We start from the raw sequence: 22,960 nt of genomic DNA on the forward strand, positions 1-22,960 counted from the left end.
CATTGATATATAAAGAGGTATGGAGGATTAGCTGTATGTTTGAATGTAAAATCTATAGTGAACAATTTTTGAATATATTTAGAAGATTATGTAGGCAAATAGTTGATCTTTTATGTTACGAATTAAGAAAATATCGTGTATGAGTATGTTACAAAATTACGTAAAAAACTACTTAAACGATTTTGGTAAAATTTGGTATTGTTGTAATTAATAGATATATAAGTTATATACATAAGCTCAACTATACTAACTTTTGTCTGTGCATTTGCCCGCAAGTAAAGTTACACAATACACAGTTATTATTCTATAAAAATAATAATTTACCTCATAGTTGCCTTACGGTGCATCTACATCAATCGAAATTCAAACATAGAGCTAGAGTAAGGGCGTTCTTTCGTGTTCCTTTAGTGTAAACCAAAAGTGTAGTAATAGTTTAGTGTTGTTCAGTATTAATTAGAACATTGCATAGAATCTTTTCGAACGCACTAAGAACAACGAAATAATGCTATAGAATGAGCATTCGCTCGTTTGATGTAAATGCACCGTAGGGCAAATACTATTAGATAAAATATTATCTATACACCGTTACACCTCCAAAAATGATTTTTTATACTTTACTTGTCAAAATGTCCGTTTAAAAAATATTTATACCTACCTACATGTCTAATTCTATCTTCCAGTATTAGAAGCCAAACAAAACCGCACGTGAAACTAGTGCTTAAACATATTATAAATAATGAATAGAATCGTGCGTCACTCAGCGCCTAAATTGTGTGTGCAAAGTGAGCCCTCATTGTAGATAATGAGACGACCCGTTTACTTGTTACACGGATGTAGAGTACTGGATGTGACTTTATTATTTTTTTTATATTAAAGCTTAAGAATATGGTTGAACGACTTTTATTAACAATCTATTAAAAATACAATTTATTCACTGATATAACCGATGACCACGATGTTTTCACTTTCAAACATCAGCTGTTAAATACGTAATTATGTTTCGCAGCTTCATTCTTTGCGATTTATATTGACGTGGTGTAGTAGCGTTCCTAGCCTGAGCCTTGCACGGGTTTTTTAAAGGTATAAGTATTATTAATTTAAATTTATACTTTTATAATTTTTAAATTATACTTTTTTTTTTTTTTTTTTTTTTGTGGCAACACTTTTTACCCCTACCATTTACCCCCATCATTTCTCAAACGGTTCGTTACGATGTGTAGGTCATTCTGCGTTTCCGTGCTCAAGCCTTCGCACGTCTCCGATAAAATAATTTTTGAATTTTAAAAAATTAAAATAATTAGTGCTCAATATGGGGAAGAAAAGGAAACATGAAAAGACGGACGAAGAAATTAGACGAAAGATTAAAAAACTAGAAAATCGGCTTGCCAAAAGAGCAAATCAATCTACAAGCGATTCGTCGGAAGAAAATATGATAAGTAAGTTGGTAATTTTTAAAAAATACAACGGTTTTTTGTTTTGATTAATTAGTGATGCGTACTGCTAAAATTGGGCTGTTACTATCATCAACATTAATCAATGCTTAGTGATGCGAGGATACCATACTTGGGTTTCTTCTATCACAAATAAAGCGACGCGTACTGCTATACTTGGGCTGATACTGTCGCTGTTTTTAAAAAACATTTGCTATATAGAAATGTTTTTGCAGGCGAACCATTGGATGTGCCATCCCCTGGGTCTTTATACTGCCAGTCGCCACTGAGGGACCACCAAACTGATGAGGCACCTCGACCGTTATCACCATGTCCGCCTTTGTCACCTCAAGAAATCGCGCCACGTCCCGACTCGCCACGACCTGATGAGGTTGTTGAACCGCAACCGGGAACATCGGTGGACAATGATAAACAAAATGAAGAGCTGGAGCTGGATGAAGACGTCCTTCAATTGTTAGGAGACGCTCCAAAAACCGACACCTCGCTCGGCCCTGCGATCCATAAGGATGTAGCCAGCAGATGGCAGGACATCCTTTCCAAAGGACTTCCTAAGGAAATAAAAGATATCCTTTACAAAGAATATCTAGTTCCCAATAATTGCGATTTGTTGCTGGCCCCTGCTCTCAACCCGGAGGTAAAGGCTGCACTGCCTGAAGCTTTAATTAAAAGAGACACGTCGCTCAGCTACAGGCAAAAACAACTTGGGGTTGCACTGTCGGCTCTTGCAACAGTCACCCAAATGGTCATAGCGAATGAGACGTCAAAACAAAAAATTTTAAAGCCTTTAAGTGATGCGTGTCGTTTACTGTGTGACAGCCATCATGCTGAAACGAGGACACGAAGAAAATTTGTAATATCCTCGATTAACACCAAATTAAAAGACGCCCTAATAGAAACGAAACGAGATGCGTTACTGTTCGGTGAGAATATCTCGGACAAACTTAAAGCGGCCAAGTCTATCCAACAGTCAGGTGAATCTTTAAAGAATATACAAAAACCTAAAAATAGACCTAGTGTATCTGTGGCGACTAATCAAGCCAACAAGGGCCGTTTGAACTATGTTCCTCAGCAGCGCCAGGCGGACAACAAACACCACGACAACCGTTTCGCTCGTGTGCCCAACATAGCGTCGCGTCCACCTCCGAGCAACAGTGCACGACGACCCCCCGACCGGACGTACCCGCCTTCGAAGACACCAGCTCCGCAGCGGAGGCAATAATCGACCAGGTGCGATATGCTGGAAGACTCCAGCATTATTTTAATAACTGGCGTAATATAACTAATGATCAAATCATTTTATCGTGGGTTAAAGGTTATTCTATACCTTTTAAGTCTTATCCGTTTAGAACCGATAAGCCTAGTGTGTATCCTAAAACGGAACAAGAACGACAAGATTTTGATACGTGTCTGTTGAAATTATTATCTATAAATGCCATATCGCATTGTAACCATGAACCGGGCGAGTTTTTATCCTCTATTTTCCTAGTGTCTAAACCAAATGGTGACAAGAGATTTATTCTTAATTTAAAATGCCTTAACAAGTTCATTGAAACTAAACATTTCAAAATGGAGGATTATCGTACTGCGTCAAAGTTGATAACTCCAAACTGTTTCATGGCAACTATCGATTTAAAAGATGCTTATTTTTTAGTACCAGTAAATAAAATGCACAGAAAGTACTTACGGTTTGAGTATGATGGAGTCCTTTACGAATTTAATTGTTTGCCATTTGGTTTATGCACCGCACCGTTCGTGTTTACAAAACTTCTAAAACCTATATTTGAATTTTTAAGAAAAACTCATCGTATGATATCAGTCGTTTATCTTGATGATGTCTTTTGTATTGGTAGAACACTATTAGAATGCCAAGAAAACATAACTTTGACCAAAACACTTTTTGAAAGACTAGGTTTTTTGATTAACTTAGAGAAAAGTTCGTTAGTACCAAAGATGCAATGCAAATTTTTAGGTTTTGTATTCGACTCCAATAATATGTTATTAAAACTACCCGACGATAAGAAGTTAAAAATTAAAGAAAAAGTTTCCACCGTCTTAAATACTAAAAAATGCAAATTACGAGAATTTGCTCAATTTATCGGTTTATTAATTTCAGCTTGTCCCGCAATTCAATATGCTTGGTTATATACTAAAATTTTCGAACAGTATAAATATATGTGTTTGCTTAAAAACGCTAGCTACGAACAGATAATTAAAATTCCAGATAATTTAAAATCGGATATGCTTTGGTGGATCCGTAATATAGATATAGGTAATTGTCCTCTCGGGATTGAAGATTTTAATTTAGAGATTTATTCAGATGCATCTAACACCGGTTGGGGCGCCTATTGTAATAACAATAAATGTTTTGGCTACTGGAAAGAATGTGAAAAAACATTGCATATTAATGAGTTAGAATTAAAAGCAGCTTTTCTTGCCCTTAAATCCTTCGCGAAGAATTTATGTTCTTCTCGAATCTTGCTAAGAATTGATAATGTCACCGCAATTTCTTGTATAAATAGAATGGGTAGTATTCAATATGATCACCTTAATGTGGTTACCAGAGAAATCTGGCAGTGGTGTGAAATGCGTAAAATAACTATTTTTGCATCCTATATAAATACAAAGGATAATTGTGAAGCAGACCAATTATCGCGGAAGAAATTTCACGATACAGAATGGGAACTAAACCAAAATGCATACGATGAGATAACTATTAATTTTGGTGTCCCTAAAATAGATTTGTTTGCAAGTAGATGTAATGCAAAGTGTCATACCTATGTAACTTGGAAAAACGATCCTGATGCATGGGCGATAGATGCATTTACGGTTTCATGGAAAAATAAGTTCTTTTACGCATTTCCCCCCTTTTGTTTAATAACAAAGGTAATGCAAAAGATTATAAAAGAAAAGGCAGAGGGTATAGTTGTGGTACCGTATTGGCCTACGCGACCCTGGTTCCCAATTTTTCAGAAATTAATGACAACCAAGCCCATATATTTTGCACCTGATATTAATTTATTAACTTCTCCCTTCAGGATCAACCACAACCTACACAGAACTCTGAAGTTGGTTGCCGCGAAGCTTTCAGGCAAGCTTTACTAAGGAAAGGCTTGTCACCAAGTACGGTACAGATAATGTTATCATCGTTATCTGATTCTACCTACAAACAATACGATGGCTGCATAAAGACATGGATAAACTACTGCAGTACCCACAACTATAGCTACATCTCTGCATCTGTCCCTGTAGTTTTACATTTTCTTACCGATTTATTTAATAAAGGTGCTAAATACGGTACCATTAACTCCTATAAGTCTGCCTTATCATTAATTTTATCTAATTTAGAAGATGATAGGGTAAAACGCTTTATGAAAGGAGTTTTCAAATCGAGGCCAACAAATCCTAAATATCATATAACCTGGGATCCGAGTATAGTTCTCGAACATTTAGCCCAACAGTGGCCAAATAATGAACTCAGTTTGGAAACTCTTTCCAAAAATACTGCAACTCTATTGGCTTTGGTAACAGCGCATCGAGTACAAACACTTGCTCTTATTAAATTAAAGGACCTTGATATAAGAGGCACAAGTGAAATAATAATAATGATTTCAGATTTAATTAAAACTTCTAAGCCGTACTCGTTACAGCCTCTTTTAAGAATTCCTTACTTCAATAGTCGCTCGGAAATCTGTCCAGCCAAATGTCTAGAATCGTACATAAATAAAACATCAACACTTCGACATAATGATCATTTATTTATTAGTTTTAAAAAACCATACTCAAAAGTTACCTCCCAGACGCTCAGTAAATGGATAAAGGACACGCTTCATAACAGCGGAGTAGATACTTCTATATTTAGTGCTCATAGTACTCGCCATGCGTCCACATCCACTGCCAATAGACTTGGGGTCAACATTGATGTTATACGCAAAACTGCGGGATGGTCTGATTCTTCTGCAGTATTTGCTAAGTTTTACAATAGACATGTAATTACTGATCCTACCAGCTTCGCTAAAACATTGTTATCTAATAATGATTGTAACCTGCAAGAAAAATAATTAATGGTTAAATTATGAAAATAATGTGTGATTTATAATATTTATAGTTAATTGATTATTGCAAATAAAAATATGAAACTTACCATAAGTTTTTCAATTTTTATCACCATTTCACATTTTATTTACTCTAAACATCTACACCACGTCAATATAAATCGCAAAGAATGAAGCTGCGAAACATAATTGAAAATCAAACGAACTTACCAAGTGAAGTTCGATGACAATTATGTGAGCAGCTTCATTCGAAGCGATTTATAGATACCCACCCTAAGATTACGGTTAATTCGACAACAAACGTATTACATAACATTTTAATATATTCCCTGCCCTATATAAATACAAAATGTGAAATATCTCTCAACAAATGACCTACACATCGTAACGAACCGTTTGAGAAATGATGGGGGTAAATGGTAGGGGTAAAAAGTGTTGCCACAAAAAAAAAAAAAAAAAAAAAGTATAATTTAAAAATTATAAAAGTATAAATTTAAATTAATAATACTTATACCTTTAAAAAACCCGTGCAAGGCTCAGGCTAGGAACGCTACTACACCACGTCAATATAAATCGCTTCGAATGAAGCTGCTCACATAATTGTCATCGAACTTCACTTGGTAAGTTCGTTTGATTTTCAATTATTTATTTATACATTTCTTATTTATCTGTATCTTATATAATATAGTAAGCATTTGAAGATAGACATAAATTATTATCGCGTAATATCATGAAGTAGAATAGAATTCAGTTTGTCATCACTACAGTTTACTGTACCTATACCACCGCATATTATGTAGTATGTACTACTACGAGGCTTGCATAAAAAAGAAAACGATATTTTATCGCAGTTAGAATAATATGTTAAACCCGGATAAAATGAGATCTAACAGTAATTTATTTATTTATTTATTTTATTTATTTATTTATTACAAAGAACATGTTACATGCGTTTCATTAAGATATATAAGTACATAACAATTATTACACATAAACATAAGGCATATAGGTACATAACAATTATTAGGTACAAACAAACATACTTCCCTCCGTGCTAGTCGCTGACGCCACTGTGTTACAGCAGGGAAGTTTATTATTATTTTAATTTATTTATTTTTTGCAAAATGTACACTACGGTTTATATAATATTATAAATGTTCTCGTTATACAAGTTCTGATGCACATATAAAACTAATGAGTATAAATAATAGTAAGGTAACTTTAAGTAATAGGTTCTAGATGGTACTAGCCACAAACAGTTTTTCTGTCTCGTTGTAGTCGAGGCGAAGCAAAAATTTGTCCAAAGATTTACTGCAAAGGTATCTACTCATGTCTTTTATTTTAATTTTATTGTTAATATAATTATACAAATAGGGAGCAATATAATATGCAAAATTTTTCGCAAAACGAGTTTTACAACCCGGCACACAGTAGATCTCTTCAATGCGGGTTTTTCTTTTTGTAACAACGGTAGAAGATGGAAGAGCTTTGTGCTGCTCCAGGACTATTACTTTTATAAACAATTGCCTCACAGTCAGAACGCGGCATTCGTTGTACAAGAGATTTGTTGGATATCTAAACGGCTTAAATTGCAGTACTTTTAAGATACATCTCTGTGTGCGTTCAAGCTTAAGAAGTGTTGTTTTATTTGCTCCACCCCAAGCCGAGATACCATAATTAAGGAGTGATTGGCATAAAGACTGGTAGACGATTTTGTTCGTGGTTTCATCTTTAAGTCGTCTTATTTTTTTAAAAATTGGGATAAGTTTACGTATTCTACTTTTTAAATCATCTATTTGCGGCTTCCAGCTTAAGTTTTTATCTATTGTTATCCCTAAGTATTTTATAGTATCGACAGGACAAAGAGTATAGCAATCGCAGTTTCCTACATTTAAGCACGTATGCGCCTTTATGGTAAAATTATGGGGAGGTCTGGTATTATTTTTAAGAGAAAAATTTATATATTTAGTTTTTGTAAAATTTAAAGTTAAAAGATTATGATTTAGCCAATTTATTACCGATCGCATGCCTGATTCAGCTGCCAAACGAGCAGATTCCCATGTCTCCCCTTGAAAAACAATAACAGTATCATCAGCAAAACTTATTATCTTCGCGTCAGGTATATGTAGATTACATAGGTCATTTAGGTATATTAAAAAGAGCGTAGGGCCGAGTACCGATCCCTGAGGAACGCCAAAATTTATGGACCGCTTTTGGCTCTGTACATCACCAATTTTAACAAATTGAGTCCTATTTGATAAATAATCTCTAAACAATTCTAGCGGAGTACCACGGATTCCTATTGATTCAAGTTTTGCCAGGAGCAGGGGGACAGAGACAGTATCGAACGCTTTCGCCAGATCCAAAAAAACACCCAAACATTTTATCTTCCTGTCTAGGTTGTTAGCGATAAGAGACACAAGAGTATTGATAGCATCACTGGTCGATTTTTTTGCACGAAATCCAAATTGGTTAATTGAAAGTATGCAATTCTTTTCCAAGTAATTAACGAGACGCTTATTAATAAGCTTCTCCAGAACCTTTGATATGGTTGGCAAAAGTGAGATGGGGCGATAGTTGGTTATACTGTCTCTGTCTCCCGACTTGTAGATCGGCACAACTTGAGATTGCTTTAAACGATCAGGAAACACACCCGATGATAAGCATATATTGCATAATTGCGTGATCGGTTGGCCAAATATAGCAAGATTTTTCTTTAAGAAAATAGATGATATGCCATCATATCCTGAAGCATAAGTGTTTTTTAAAGCCAAAATTGTACTATTAACCTCCAATATATCTGTTTCCAATAAAACAAATGAATTGAGTGAAATGGCGCCTTGATTATTTTTAGATTTGAGCTGAATTTCTGATAAATTTAGTTGATTTAAAATATTTGAAGCTAGTTCATTACCTATATTAATAAAGAAATCATTTATAAATTCAATAGAATGGACTGGAGTGTCCTTAAGTTTTAATAAATTTAAAGCATTATCAGGGCTTTTTAATGAGTTACTGTTTATATGGCAAATGCGTTTAATAGTTTTCCATGACTTTTTAATATCTTTTCTGTTATTATTAAGCTCAATTTTATCATAATTGTTTTTAGAAGTGTGTAAAATATTACTACAATGATTCCTATAGCGTTTATATATGAGTTCAAGTTCCTTGTTATTTGGATCGTTTTTGTTTCGGCGGTGTAAAATATCTCTGAAACGTATACATCGCAGCAAACCTGGTGTAATCCAGGGTTGTAAAATAGATTTTCTATTAGTTTTTTTAAATAATCGGGAACTATCGCTTATAATTCTACCAACGGTATCAAGCAAGGAATTAATTAGACTATTTGGATCATTTGTAGATAGTAGATTGTGCCAATCTACCAATGAAAGTAGTTTGGAAGCTTTTGAGTAATTTATATTGGTTGTAAAACATGTTGTCTTAGCTATACTAGTTTTTGGTTTTTCTGAAAAAGTAAGAAATATAGCAGAATGATCCGTTATTGCAGATTCACATACAAAAGTAGCCACTTTTATATTAGATTTTACGAAACAGTGGTCAAGACAGCTTTTACCACGTGTAGGTAAAGAGTGACTTGGTAAGAATCCATGACATGCAAGAAAATCTAAATATTCGTCAGATCTTTGATCAGTGTTCTCATTACCGATGTCAATATTTAAGTCGCCAATTATGAAGATATTAGGAACAAGCCTTAAGTTACACAATATTAAGTCAAAAGAATGCAGGAATTTGTCTATTGTCGCAAAAGAGGGAGACCGATAAATACAAACAAAAGCATATTGTTTAGCAATAGTTATAATTAGACCATCAGCATCATCCAAATCTGATTCAACAACTTCGATATCAGTAATATTATTACGTACGTACGCAGTAACCCCGCTGTTTTGGTTTATATGTCTTGTAGTGTTGTAACTATGATAGTTCTCTAGGGGTGGAACAAAGTCATAATTCTTAAGCCAGCATTCAGTAAGTATTATTATATCGCATTCGAACGCACAACGTGACAGAAAAACCTTAAATTCCAATAAGTTTTTATTAATACTACGAATATTTTGAGTAACAATTTTAAAAGAGGAATTAAAAGAAAAGCTGTTATGATTAAGAAGTTCCGGATTAGCAATTAAACAAGAATTACCCACTCCAATCTCACTGTCAACTTGGTTCCCAAGCGTTTCCACATCATTTTTATCCATTTTCCAATTTAGGTATGTATGGTAAGTATTTTTGACAGTAGTTCCTGGGGATGGGTGAGTAATATTTAGTTTTTTTGAGTCTTCTTGATAATTTTGGGTACACCATTGAAGTATTTTATACATAGTTCTTGTTCACCTTCTTCAATGCGACGATTCATCTCTTCTCTTACTGATAATAAATGGGACTTTTGCGCAGGCGTTTGGTCATAATACATAAAAACATTTTTAGGAAGTTTAGTTCTATTTCGCAGCAGAACTCGGGGAGTATCATTCGAATTAAATATCACTTTTATCGGTCTACTTTTATTAGGAATGAATTTTCCCAACCGTATGCACTTTAATGGCTTCGGGCAATTTTCGTACATTGTTGAGATAATTTGGAAAACTTTTTCATAGTCATATGTGGTTCTAGAATTAAAATTAGTATCAATTTTTTCCGAAATACCGACTAAAATTACATTTTTTTCACGCTCATTACGCTCCTTCAATTCCGAAATTAAGGTTTCATCAATAACGCTTGTTGTTTTCATTTTGTCGTGATCCGGTAATAATTTTAGTTTTTGAAAGTTGTTTTCTAGGGTTGAAATTCTGTTTTCTGACGAGATTAGAGTAGAACGAATTTTTTGAGAATCACATTTCAAGTCATTTATTTCTTGGGTAAGCGAATGCGTTACCGAGTATATGGCAGTTATATCTTCTCTAATGCATGATATCTGTTGACTTAATTTAGTTAAATTTTCATTTTGATCTTTGGCAAATTCTTGGAAAAAATTCATGATTTCAATACGAAAATCCGCTAAGTCTTTTTTAAAATCTTGTTCATACGTGCGCTCCTTTCTTTTTCTTATGTTAATATTTGAATTCTTTGTTTCCTCCATGCCGTATCCACGCAGATTCGGTGTTGATCCGCCTCCGCTACCGCTGCCGCTTATAAATGTAATACTCGGCGGCGTGTGTTGCAAACTCATAGCGAAAACCGGTTTGTTATCGTAAATACTGCACGGGCGTATTACTAAACGCTTCACTTTTAGTAGGAACGTACTTTTGTATAACGTCAATGGCAGCTTCAAAGTAGACTACGTAAATGTTCATATAACTTTAAATTAATTAAAATAGCTTAACACACGTTATTTCAAAGTAGATAACATCCGTAGTTAATAGTAACGACGAGTTTATAGCGAGTCAGACCGTGTACAGGCGCCGATAACACGAGTGCATCGCGCTGCGGCCGTGCGTAACTGATTATATATATAATTTATGCACCATCTAGTTCTATACATCATCGTAAAAGCCGCTTTCAGTACGTTTTTACTTAGCAAGTGAAGGTATCTGGGCTTTTTAAAATTTCATCAACCTTCCTTTATCGATGTTACGTGTATTACAAATTTAGATACTATTATGACATGCCTTTTTTCCTAATTATATGAGTAATATTGTTTGTATACAACGCTTAATTTGGATGGTGAAATAATTGGAATCTAATATATAAAAATCAATGCCACTTTTCGTTGTAATTCCATAACTCGAGAACGGCTGAACCGATTTCGATAATTCTTTTTTTATTATATTCCTTGAAGTACGAGGATGGTTCTTATGTAGAGAAAACGTTAATATGTACCACGGGCGAAGCCGGGGCGGACCGCTAGTAATATCATATATTATGGTAACTAAGTATATAGTTTTAATGTTTTTTTAGTGTTTCTAGATTTCCGGCCAAGGCTTCGCCCGCGTTTGCAAAGGAAAACTCGCATAGTTCCCGTTCCCATGGGATTTCCGGGATAAAAACTATCCTTTGTGTTAATCCAAGTTACCCTCTATATGTGTGCTAAATTTCATTGTAATCGGTTCAGTAGTTTTTACGTGAAAGAGTAACAAACATCCATACATCCATACAAACTTTCGCCTTTATAATATAATATATTAGATTAGATAATAAAGAGGTAGAGTTGCTAAGTTTTTAGTAGTTTGTTTTAGAACAACTATGAAGTTTCTTGCCGGTTCTTCTCCATCTTTCTTCTGCTTTCCGAATCGGTGGTAAATGTTAAAAATATATTATGACGATTCAAAAGTGTTTCTAGAAAAAATCTAGTTAAATAAATAAATGTTTGAGTTTGTGTGTTTGTAAATGGTAATCTTCAAAAAGAAAGCTACACTATTCAGGAGTTAAAAAGCTTATTTTTCATTCTATTTTGGCATAGAGATAGAACCTTGCGATACAGAGGATACGATTTTATGTTTGTGTGTTGCGCATATTCTTTCATACTTATGCAAAGGTTTTAGAATAAAACATTTGTAACTCAACTGTACTGGATGAAATATTGATTTTCTTCGTATAACTATTTTTAGTGTGTTTTTATTTTTCGCTCACTCAACAGTGTAAACGCCTTGATGGATAATTGTTTGAAATGTGTTGATAGATTCGTCTTAATTATGAGTGTTACCACAGATTAGAGAATAGTTACTTGTGTTACACGGGGTCCCTATTAAAATGAAAACAAAATAAAATAAAAATGGCGGAGTTTTTACCACATTTCACTGTATTTTTTTTAACTTTAAATAATTTGTGTTGATTTTAATCAACACTTTTATCTCGAAGCTTTTTAGCTTTTTCCATATAATTTATGTTTATAAGTAAAAGTACAGGTTAATTATAACAAAAATCAATTGGGCTTTTCACACATCTGTTTTATTGAACGTCATAATTGTTGATTATCCAAAATAAACAAAGTCTAGTATGTTTGAAAATCTATTGTTTTCAAAGCCATTAGGCATTGTGAAGGCTCTAGAGGTGTCCAAAAGCTACCGAGAGTAAACAACAGGCGTCAAACCGATCTTATAGCGTATAGAGACTACAGAGTGAGCAGAGTTAAGAATGTATAGATGTTCGAGCAGCGAACAAATATTTTATTTTAAATTACTTATTATCCATAGTTACATTACATATTACAATAATTGAGCAATAACGTAAATGAGGTCAAGCTGCCTCAGCAGTATTATCGTGCGACGGCCGAGCCGGCCGGAAAGCGCAGTTCACCCTTAGCAGCGCCCGAGTGCTCTATCCGCTCGAATCCGCATAAATCATATATAATTATTAGCAGCCATTAAAGTGTTCCCAGTTGTCCCATAATATCATAGCATCATTAGCAGCATTTATAGCGACCTAAATACAGTCCACTTTCGATGTAATACGTAAACCGTACATTTTCGAGCCGGATTTTAAAGCATTCATCAGAGCAGTAAGCAATATTGACGTGAATAATTTGGAGGAGAAGTGGGAATATGAAGACTCTCTTCGTATTCTCCACAATCGATGGACAGCGGTGGAAAATCTACATTGGGAGATAGTCGGTGAACTTGGAGAGGAAGATGAAACATACGAAATTAATTTTACTAAACATGAGAAAATATATATCAATACAAAGAGAGCTATAAATTCGAAAATGTGTGCAACAAGTCATAGAGATAAATCAACTCCGCAGATGGATATACCGACATTTTCTGGCAATTATCATCAGTGGGTATCATTCAAAGACCTTTTTAATGAAACTATACATAAAAATACATCAATATCGAACGCGCAAAAAATGCAATTTTTGAAAGCTAAAGTAAGCGGGGAAGCCGAGCGCCTTATACAGCATTTGCCTATCAGCTCCGACAATTATTTAGTTTGTTGGAACATCCTAAATCATCGATTTAATAACAAGAAGCTAATTTTTACATCGCACGTTAACATATTTCTCAATTTACCTAATATACAACAGCAATCACGCTATAAAGAACCTAGGCGTAGATATAACTACTTGGGATCCGCTATTGGTACATTTATTATCACAAAAATTAGACAGCGAAACTTATTCTGAATACGTAGAATCATTAAAAAGTACTCGAGAGCTCCCTATACTACAAGAATTTTTGGATTTTCTTGAGAACAAATTTACATCTCTTGAATCATCACGAAGAAACCAAAATTCAGCAGCAGAACAAAGATATTACAGAACATCAAACCAATTATTAGCAACGAACAGACAACCTATACATATTAATTCAAATAGAATTAATATTAATAGCCAAGTAAAGAGGTCACTGACGTCAATGCACACCTCAGCGAAAAAATGCCCCTTATGCAATTTCGAACACGCGCTCACTAACTGTCCACAATTTATTAAATTACCTTTTATGAATAAACTTCAAACGGTTAAGCAATTACGTTTCTGCATTAATTGCATTTTTGATCACAATGGGAATCAATGTACTTCCAATAAACGGTGTCATGTGTGTGCAGGCCCACATCACACGTTATTACACGAATGTTTTAAGCAGCAAGCTAGCGAGAATTTTAGAAATAAAAAATTGATGAGTAGCAACACCCAAAGACAGGTGTATTACAGCCCCAAAAATCAAGCGAATACGTCTCAACAAGATGATTCTGAAGTACTTTTAGCCACCGCATTGGTAAAGGTAACAGCTGAAGATGGCAAACAGCACATAATGCGAGCACTGATCGACCAAGGGTCTCAAATTAGCATCATAACCGAACGAGCAGCACAGCAACTGGGCTTAAAACGCCAACAAAGCAAAGGGATCGTCCTTGGTGTAGGGGGCCAAGAAAACAACTGTCGTGGAAAACTCAAGATTAATTGCCAATCTATATATAACAATTTTACCTTCAACGTCGATACATTCATCATGACTAATCTTATAAAAAATCTACCTAATAGATCGTTTGAAAAACCCGGCTGGTCGAAATGTATAGCGCACTTAAACTTAGCAGATCCAGAATTTAACAAAAGCCGAGCAGTAGATATTTTATTTGGAGCAGATATTTATTCATACATTATGTTAGATGGGATCATTCGAGGCCGCGAAATCTCACAACCACTAGCACAGCAGACGCAATTGGGTTGGTTATTATGTGGAGGCAGCATAAATACCTTCCATTGCAACGTTATTTTGAATCACATACAAGAGATTCAAGATTTTTGGAAAATAGAGGATATACAGGAGCAAAATGATATGTCAGCGAAAGATAAGCAATGTTTAGATTATTACTTAGCAACTACAAAGCGATTAAAAAACGGGCGTTATGAAGTAAGCATACCTATGGAGGATCAAGCGTTACAAAAATTGGGATCGTCTGAAAAACTTGCATTAGCACAATTTATGAATTTAGAAAATAAACTTAATAAGCAGCATGAATTATCGGAGCAATACAAGCAATTTATGAGCGAATATATACAACTGGGACATATGAAAATAGCAGCATTAAATTCAAGCGTACAATGTTTTTTACCACATCATGGGGTACAGCGAGCAGCATCCAGCACCACTAAACTACGAGTCGTATTTAATGGATCAGCTAAAACCACGACAGGCTACAGCTTAAACGACCTTATGCACAAGGGACCCAATATGCAAAAGGATTTACAAAGTATCATTATCAATTGGAGACTATACCGTTACGCCTATACATCTGATATTGAAAAAATGTATCGACAAATATTAGTAAAAGAAGAAGACCAAAAACTTCAACAAATATGGTGGAGATCAAGCCCGGACCAGCCTATAAAAGCATATCAATTAACAACTATCACTTACGGAACGAAAGCAGCACCTTTCTTAGCAATTATGACGTTGAATCAGCTAGCACAAGATGAGCAAAATAATTTCCCAAAAGCAGCAAAAAGCATTAAAGAAGAGTTTTATATGGATGACTACATCTCGGGAGCACACACAATTAGTGAAGGTCAGCAAAAAATAGCGGAGGTGAATCATGTACTTAGCGGAGCAGGGTTCCTTTTGAGAAAATGGATTGCAAACGATAAGAGCCTTATTGAAAACATTATCAGCGAAGAACGAGACGAGCAATCAACATTTATGTTTAAAACGGAAAACACGCCGAAAACCTTAGGCCTACGATGGGACCCGATTAGTGACGTATTTGTATTTGACTATGATAGCGTAATAAATGAATACTCAGCAAAGTTAACGAAAAGAAAATTATTATCGGAAATGTCTAAGCTATTTGACCCATTAGGATGGTTGACGCCACTTACAACAAAAATTAAGATTTTATTTCAAAAGGTATGGTTACAAGCAGATCTTGAATGGCGTGATCCAGTCTCCCAAGATATAAAAAGCGAATGGATAAAAATAAAAAAAGAGCTAAACACGTTAAAATGTATTAAAATTCCCAGATGGTATAAATGTGATGAGAATAGCACAATTGAATTACATGGGTTCTGCGATGCCTCAATAAAAGCCTATGCATGCGTCGTATATGCCAGAGTCGTAAAAAATAGCTCAATCTCAACTATAATAATAGCAGCAAAATCCAGATTAGTACCGAATAAAAAAGAAGTATCGTTACCTAGATTAGAATTATGTGCCATGGAGTTATTAACAAAGTTAATGAATAAAATAAAAAATAGCATCAGCAGCACAAAAGTTGAAATTTATGGTTGGAGCGATTCAATGGTAGCCCTTGGTTGGATCAACGGAAACCCCGACCGTTGGAAGCCCTTTGTAGCAAATCGGGTAAAGAAAATTCACGAAACAATGCAACCTCAATCATGGCGCTATATAAAAACGAAGGAAAATCCAGCTGACGCAGCGAGTCGAGGTCAAACAGCATTACAATTAAAAGAAAACTTATTATGGTGGCGAGGTCCGGGATGGTTATTAAGTTCAGATTTTAAAAATAAGCAGCAGCACACTAATTATACGACAAATTTAGAAATAAGAAAACAAGTTAATATTATTCAAAAAGCATACACATCAAGCATAATAGATCATTTATTATACAAATATAGTTCATTATTAAAAATAGTACGAGTATTAGCATGGATATTACGAGCGATTACACCGTCATTAAAACAAAGGCCGACGTATCTCACATTACAAGACGTGAGAAAAGCTAAAACAGCAATTATTAAATATGTTCAATCGACTGAATTCTCAGCTGATTTAGAGCAATTAAAAAAGGACAATAAATTACGATCTAATAGTGCATTATTAAGCTTAAATCCATTTTTAGATGAAAATGGTATTTTAAGAGTTGGAGGACGTTTAAAAAATTCAAACATCAGCGAAGATATGAAACATCCAATAATTATTCCATATAGCGGGCGTTTAACGGAACTACTTATAAATGAAGCACACGAACTTTCTTTTCACGGTGGAGCAAAAATTACTATTTCAATTTTAAGGCAAAAGTACTGGATAATCAAAGGATATCGAGCAACAAAAAAGCAACTTCGGACCTGTATCACATGTAAGAAGCGAGAACCTACAAAATTACATCAACTAATGGGAGATATGCCTAGCTATCGTGTCAATCCAGCTCCTCCGTTTTATCATACAGGAGTTGATTTTACGGGATTCGTCAACGTCAAGATTAATAAAGGTCGAGGAGTAAAAACCACAAAAGGTTACATAGCGTTATTCATATGCATGGTTACGAAAGCAGTACATATAGAGATAGTTTCCGACCTCAGCAGCACAACTTTCATAGCGGCTCTGCGACGCATGGCAGCACGACGCGGAACCCCAAAGCATATATATTCAGATAATGGCACGAACTTTGTCGGTGCAAATAAAATTATACAACAAGAATATAATGAATTAATAAGCAATTTTAGCGATAGTTTTTACAAAGAAATCACTGAAATGGAGATAGAAAGGCACTGGAATTGTCCATCGTGGCCTAGCGCAGGAGGAATTTGGGAAAGATCGATAAGAAGCCTAAAACAGCATATAAAAAGAGTAGTGGGAGAGCAAGCTTTAACCTTTGAAGAATACAGCACAATCCTTGCACAGATAGAAGGATGCCTTAATTCAAGGCCTTTATGTTCAATTACGGAAGACGTAGAAGATTTAGATTTCTTAACACCTTCACATTTCTTAAATCAGCGAGCGGAGAATACTCTCATAGAAACAGCACATGATGCCAGGACTAGATGGTACTTAGTAGATAAAACTTTTAATGATATTTGGAAACGGTGGAAAAATGAATATCTCAGCCAGTTGACCGTTCGAAGCAAATGGTTAGAACCTCAAAGGAACCTTAAAATAGGGGATTTAGTGACCATTCACGATGATATTATGCCAGCCGGGAAGTGGCCAGTGGGCCGAGTAGTAGAAACCCATCCAGGAAGCGACGGGTTGGTAAGAGTCGTTACATTAAAAACAAAAAATGGGATCTTAAAGCGGCCAGTAGTAAAGTTATCATTATTACCACTCGAAGAAAAAAGCAATTATCAGCAAAATAATAATATGTCCATTCAAAACAACAGCAGCGAATTGAAAAGCGAAAGAAAGGAAAGTCCAATCATTCAAAACAGCAGCAGCGAATTGAAAAGCGAAAGAAAGAAATGTCGAATCAAACAAAATATTCCTTCAAAACTTGTAAGCGTCGTACTATCATTAATATTTTTTATGAGCATTTTATCCTACTCTACAGCGGAATATAAGTTAAAACAGCTTGAAAGCAATCTATCCATATACTTTGACTCGATGGGCGAAATGCAACTAGCTAGAGACAAATGGAAGATAGTTGCATATTTTGACATGTCTCCATATTGGCAAGGGAACAAAGCAGCGGAACTTTTATCGGATTACTTAGAAAAAACCTGCACTAACATGAATGAATCAAATCACTGCCAGACTATCTTGTTACAAATACGTCACGATTACAATGAACTCCAATACTACAACCAGCTGTTACTGAATCAGCATTTCGACGCGCGGTCAAGAACCCGGCGCGGTCTTTTCAATGCGGTCGGCTCAGTGGCTAATTCATTATTTGGAGTACTTGATCAAAGCTTTGCTGAGAAATATGAACAGGAAATCGAGCTAATTCAAAATAACGCAAATCATATAACTCAACTTTGGAAGAACCAAACATCGGTCCTAGAAGCCGAATTTAACATCTTAAAGCGAACAGAAAAAACCATAGAAACCCAGTACAAAATGTTTAACAGACATTTAAATATCTTAAACAACAAAACAAATATAATCCAATCTGAAATTGAAACCATTCAGGAAGTAACCTTATCAGCAATAGCGTGCAACAATTTAATTCAGAACTTACGTAGAATTCAAGATACTTTATTGGCCACTACCACTGAAATTTACCACGGCCAGATAAATGTACACTTATTGTCACCGAAACAATTGCGCGACGAGCTGCAAATTATATCCAGCCAAATATCCAAGGACGTTACGTTACCAATAGAAAACATCCATACAGACCTATATAAAATCTATAAATTAATAAAAGTAAAAGCTAGAGTTACCGAAAACTTTTTTATATTTGAAATCCTCATACCATTGATTAGCCGGGACAATTTCCAACTATACAGACTGATACCCGTACCCAAGCAAGTTAACAGCAATATGATAAGCATAAAACCAATAGCGGAATATATTTCTATAAACATAAAGAGAGATGCCTACATAACATTAACCCTAGCCGAACTACAAGCATGTCAAAACCAAAATGATATTTATTTTTGCCAATTGCATGGTCCCATAATAAGTTTTAGCAACAATGAACGTTTTTGCGAAATAAAAAATAACAAATGTGAATACAATATAAACAGCTGTAAAAGTAATTGGATACAATTGCATGATCTAACTACATATTTATATTTTCAATGCGATACTGCACACATACGTATTCTATGTGATAATGACATACAGTCGCGCCAAGTCAGCAAGGCCGGACTTATATCACTGAGTAAACAATGCATAATAAAGGGACATGATATCACTCTATACTCATTTAAGCAACTTGAAAACAAGCTATATCTGAAACCGGACATATTAGAAACCAAATTAAATCCCATCCACAATCTGATTAACTCTGCTCTGCCTATCACAAACTACTCTGACAACGAAGAAATCAATACATCATTAAAATCTCTTGGGGAGAAAATAAAAATTATGAAAAACGCTGTCGATGAAACGGATACCTTAGGTATTTCGCAACACGACCTACACCAATATGCCGTATCATATGGAACACTAGCATTAACAATATTAGCAAGCATCTTATTCTTCGTGTGGTGGCGAAGGAGTCGAGCGACTCCACAGCAGAGCGTCCCAGGAGCCCAACAGCAGAGCGTCCCAGCAGCGCAACAAACTATTCAGTCTCGGACCATACCCCAAGAGTGTGTCGATTCTAGTGTGTGCGTGCATCAAAAAAGTGTTACTAGTGTTCGTGCGTCTCCCTTACCCGAGCGGGGAGAGTGTATCAGTGAAGTAGCGTCATGTGAACAAAACAGACTCAGACGATGGGCAAGTGCGCGTTTTAAAAGGAGCGATAGGTCGACATCGCCAATAGCTAACAAACGCTCTGCTATAATAAGTGACTCGGTGGTGGAAATATAATCTCTAAGCATTATAAACATTTCAAGACTTATAAAAAATTAATATATATCTTCTGTGGGCCTCGGGAGCATGTTCGAGCAGCGAACAAATATTTTATTTTAAATTACTTATTATCCATAGTTACATTACATATTACAATAATTGAGCAATAACGTAAATGAGGTCAAGCTGCCTCAGCAGTATTATCGTGCGACGGCCGAGCCGGCCGGAAAGCGCAGTTCACCCTTAGCAGCGCCCGAGTGCTCTATCCGCTCGAATCCGCATAAATCATATATAATTATTAGCAGCCATTAAAGTGTTCCCAGTTGTCCCATAATATCATAGCATCATTAGCAGCATTTATAGCGACCTAAATACAGTCCACTTTCGATGTAATACGTAAACCGTACAATAGAGAACGCATATAAATAAATGTATGGTTTATCCTGTCGTCAAAATTTAACTCCTCTTGACTCTTTTATCTCTTTAAAGCAGCAACTCATTTAAAGAGGCCTCTCCAATTAATGTACACTAATGTGCTGATCGATTAGACAAACGATTAGGTACATTACGAACAAATAGTAACGGATTTGAAAAGGATTTATTAGAGTAAAGCACTTGAACACTGTAACATTGAGAAAAGCTGAGAGTCAGTTCTATATAATATTATATTGAAATTAAACTAGAGGTTGACTAAAGTATAATATAAACTTGATTTCTTCTTTATCTGTATTTTTGAATAGCTCATTTATTTTACTGCACGTTTCGCGATAAAATACACCTCCAACAGTCAATTAAAATAAGTACTGCAATATGTTGAAAAGTTAGATATTACAAAAATTGAGTAAGCTAAGATATTTTGAGTTTTTTTTTGTACCTTATATTATCGTTAAATCTAAAATAGACATTCTTATAAAGGGACGTAGTCTAGACATTGCTAACTCTATACCTTAAAAGGTAAATGTGTTTACTCTACCCCGGTGGTCGCTAAGGGCATAATATTTACATTTTTGGACCTCGCCGGCACGATAAAGGTTCCGGGTTCAATGCCTATGTACAAATTAAACTTAATATAGCAGAGAAAAGAGTTTGTACTTTCTATACTCATACTAGCTGTCCCGTTCAACGTTCTGCCTTACCCTTATTATTTAGGCGGTTGATTAAATAAGGCCAAATAGCAGAAAATTATTTGCTGAAGTACCTATATTCATTGTTCACATATCTATTTTTTGAGATTCCAGATTATGTCTATTAATAATTTATATGGATACTATTGTAAGTATAGTAAACTATTTTTTTTTCTCTGTACCCGGGTGAAGCCAGGATAAACAGCTAGTTCAACATATTTTAATTTATTAATAAAAAGTTTAGCACGAAGATCGTTCAGAACAAAAATAAAGAAGCGGTCAAGCGTAAGTCGGCAAAATTAAAGATGGCGCCGCCAGTAATGTATAGGGCAGTGTGCGTGATTTCTCTGAGCCCTAATAAGGCGCTAGGGCTTCGCCCCGATCGGTAAGTACCTGTCAAAACACATGTACATGGTAATATGATAATCAGTTATACAGGGTGCTGTTTATTGTTAAGTTTAGACTAAAATAAAATAAAAGTTATTTTTTGGAGAAGTGATGATACTTGAAAGCACCAGGTCAACTCTTGTTTTTATTTTGTAAAATACTTGCTTGGTAGATCTGCAAAATTGGATATATGTCGGCCTGCTTTGTATATCGATTTCAGGAACAACTTTGTATGTTAGCTTCCGGCTAATAAAATAATTTTGTAAGTAGCTCTAGAAATTTCAACCTGCTGCTTCACTCGTCGTAATATTTGGATAAACAAGTCTTTGTTGATGATATTATACCTGTGTGCGTAAATACACAATACAGAACTACATTATGTATTGTATTTATAAGTACATTACACGTACCTACAAAAACATGTAATCAAATTCTAAGAATGTATTGTAGAGCAAGAATTCTACTTATATTATAAAACACACGTCATATTAAATTATACATTTCTTTTATATATATATTTTTTTTTTGTATTAAAATAATTACTTTTAAAACAGCCTGTATAAGACGCACTTCGTGTCCTGTGGGCTGTGCCAAATGTGTTGATGACGCATAACAGGGAGATGGCTTGTTTATTAACTCTAACTCAAACTCAACTTGTTTTATAAAAAAAAACACGTGATAATGAAGTATGGGAATATATTTTTTTGTTGTATATGCAATAAAATAAATGCAAAATGAATATTTTAATCGATTAAATCATTTCGTTATATTGCATAAATACAATACATAAATCAAATATGTTTTTATATGTTCAAAAAGTCGAAAAAAAACAGAAAATGTCTCACTCTATCATAAGGTCGGTTGCAGGCCGTCTGCAACCGGCCTAATTAATCCTGTCACATAAATGAATATTGTAGGTACCTTCGAATGTTATAAACTCTATAATATAGAGCCACAGTAGATGTATTTTGTATCATTGTTACATATTTCGACCAGGAGGAATTTCATACAGATCCAAAAGAAGAAACTACTTTACTTTTCAAAATCTCTTCTTAAATGTCTGAGTTCGAAAGCTTCTCAATAATCTATTAAAAAAACGACGTGTGTCACTCGGGGACTGCCGCGGTAAAGCTATTGCATGCTATGCCTTCAAGCCACACCTCCGCCCGTCGGAGTGGGGAACGTGAGGTTTTTTCGTTACGGAATTTCTGGATTCGGTCCCCGCGCTCAAGGCCCGCGATAGAAGCTATGCAATAGGTTAAAAAATATATTTTAAAAGTAAAAAAAGCCTCTTCCTTACTTAACAAGCACCAAGATCGCGTGTTAACCAAGTTATGGCTTCTTAAACTTGGAGATGTCTT

The 22,960-nt window shown here is 35.0% G+C and overlaps 2 protein-coding genes and 1 long non-coding RNA gene across 4 annotated transcripts; 2 read left to right on the forward strand and 1 right to left on the reverse strand.

Moving 5' to 3' along the window:
- Positions 1–1,057: 1,057 nt before the first annotated feature.
- Positions 1,058–5,591, forward strand: LOC123704143. Of its 2 annotated transcripts, XM_045652439.1 has the most exons (4): positions 1,058–1,080; positions 1,221–1,436; positions 1,667–2,678; positions 4,487–4,598. In XM_045652439.1, exons 2-3 carry the CDS (start codon positions 1,310–1,312, stop codon positions 2,668–2,670), a joined length of 1,131 nt encoding a protein of 376 aa, XP_045508395.1. In that variant the 5' UTR covers positions 1,058–1,080; positions 1,221–1,309; the 3' UTR covers positions 2,671–2,678; positions 4,487–4,598. The 2 variants fall into 2 exon arrangements, with proteins under 2 accessions (XP_045508395.1, XP_045508394.1); XM_045652438.1 differs by lacking the exons at positions 1,058–1,080; positions 1,221–1,436; positions 1,667–2,678 and adding an exon at positions 2,882–4,334 and having other exon boundaries at positions 4,487–5,591.
- Positions 5,187–5,905, reverse strand: LOC123704144. The gene is made up of 2 exons (XR_006753085.1): positions 5,593–5,905; positions 5,187–5,494 (listed from the first exon to the last, which is right to left on the reverse strand). It is a non-coding gene; the product is annotated as an uncharacterized LOC123704144 (long non-coding RNA).
- A 4,688-nt stretch (positions 5,906–10,593) lies between these two features.
- LOC123703948 lies at positions 10,594–20,106 on the forward strand. The gene is made up of 3 exons (XM_045652160.1): positions 10,594–10,696; positions 14,000–17,880; positions 19,504–20,106. The coding sequence occupies exons 1-3, from the start codon at positions 10,594–10,596 to the stop codon at positions 20,104–20,106; spliced, it is 4,587 nt and encodes a 1,528-aa protein (XP_045508116.1).
- The last annotated feature ends 2,854 nt before the right edge of the window (positions 20,107–22,960 follow it).

This window comes from Colias croceus, chromosome 28 (assembly GCF_905220415.1).
Source record: "Colias croceus chromosome 28, ilColCroc2.1".
Taxonomy (NCBI): Eukaryota; Metazoa; Arthropoda; class Insecta; order Lepidoptera; family Pieridae; genus Colias; species Colias croceus.

What these genes read in the sequence shown, in the direction of transcription:
- LOC123704143 (XM_045652438.1), top strand. Translation starts at nt 3,018, where the DNA reads ATGGAGGATTATCGTACTGCGTCAAAGTTGATAACTCCAAACTGTTTC. An exon ending in CCTTTTGTTTAATAACAAAG is followed by an intron (nt 4,335 to 4,486) that starts GTAATGCAAAAG and finishes TTCTCCCTTCAG; the next exon opens with GATCAACCACAACCTACACA.
- LOC123703948 (XM_045652160.1), top strand. Translation starts at nt 10,594, where the DNA reads ATGCCGTATCCACGCAGATTCGGTGTTGATCCGCCTCCGCTACCGCTG. An exon ending in CAAACTCATAGCGAAAACCG is followed by an intron (nt 10,697 to 13,999) that starts GTTTGTTATCGT and finishes ATGTGTGTGCAG; the next exon opens with GCCCACATCACACGTTATTA. An exon ending in ATCCAGGAAGCGACGGGTTG is followed by an intron (nt 17,881 to 19,503) that starts GTAAGAGTCGTT and finishes TACTCATTTAAG; the next exon opens with CAACTTGAAAACAAGCTATA.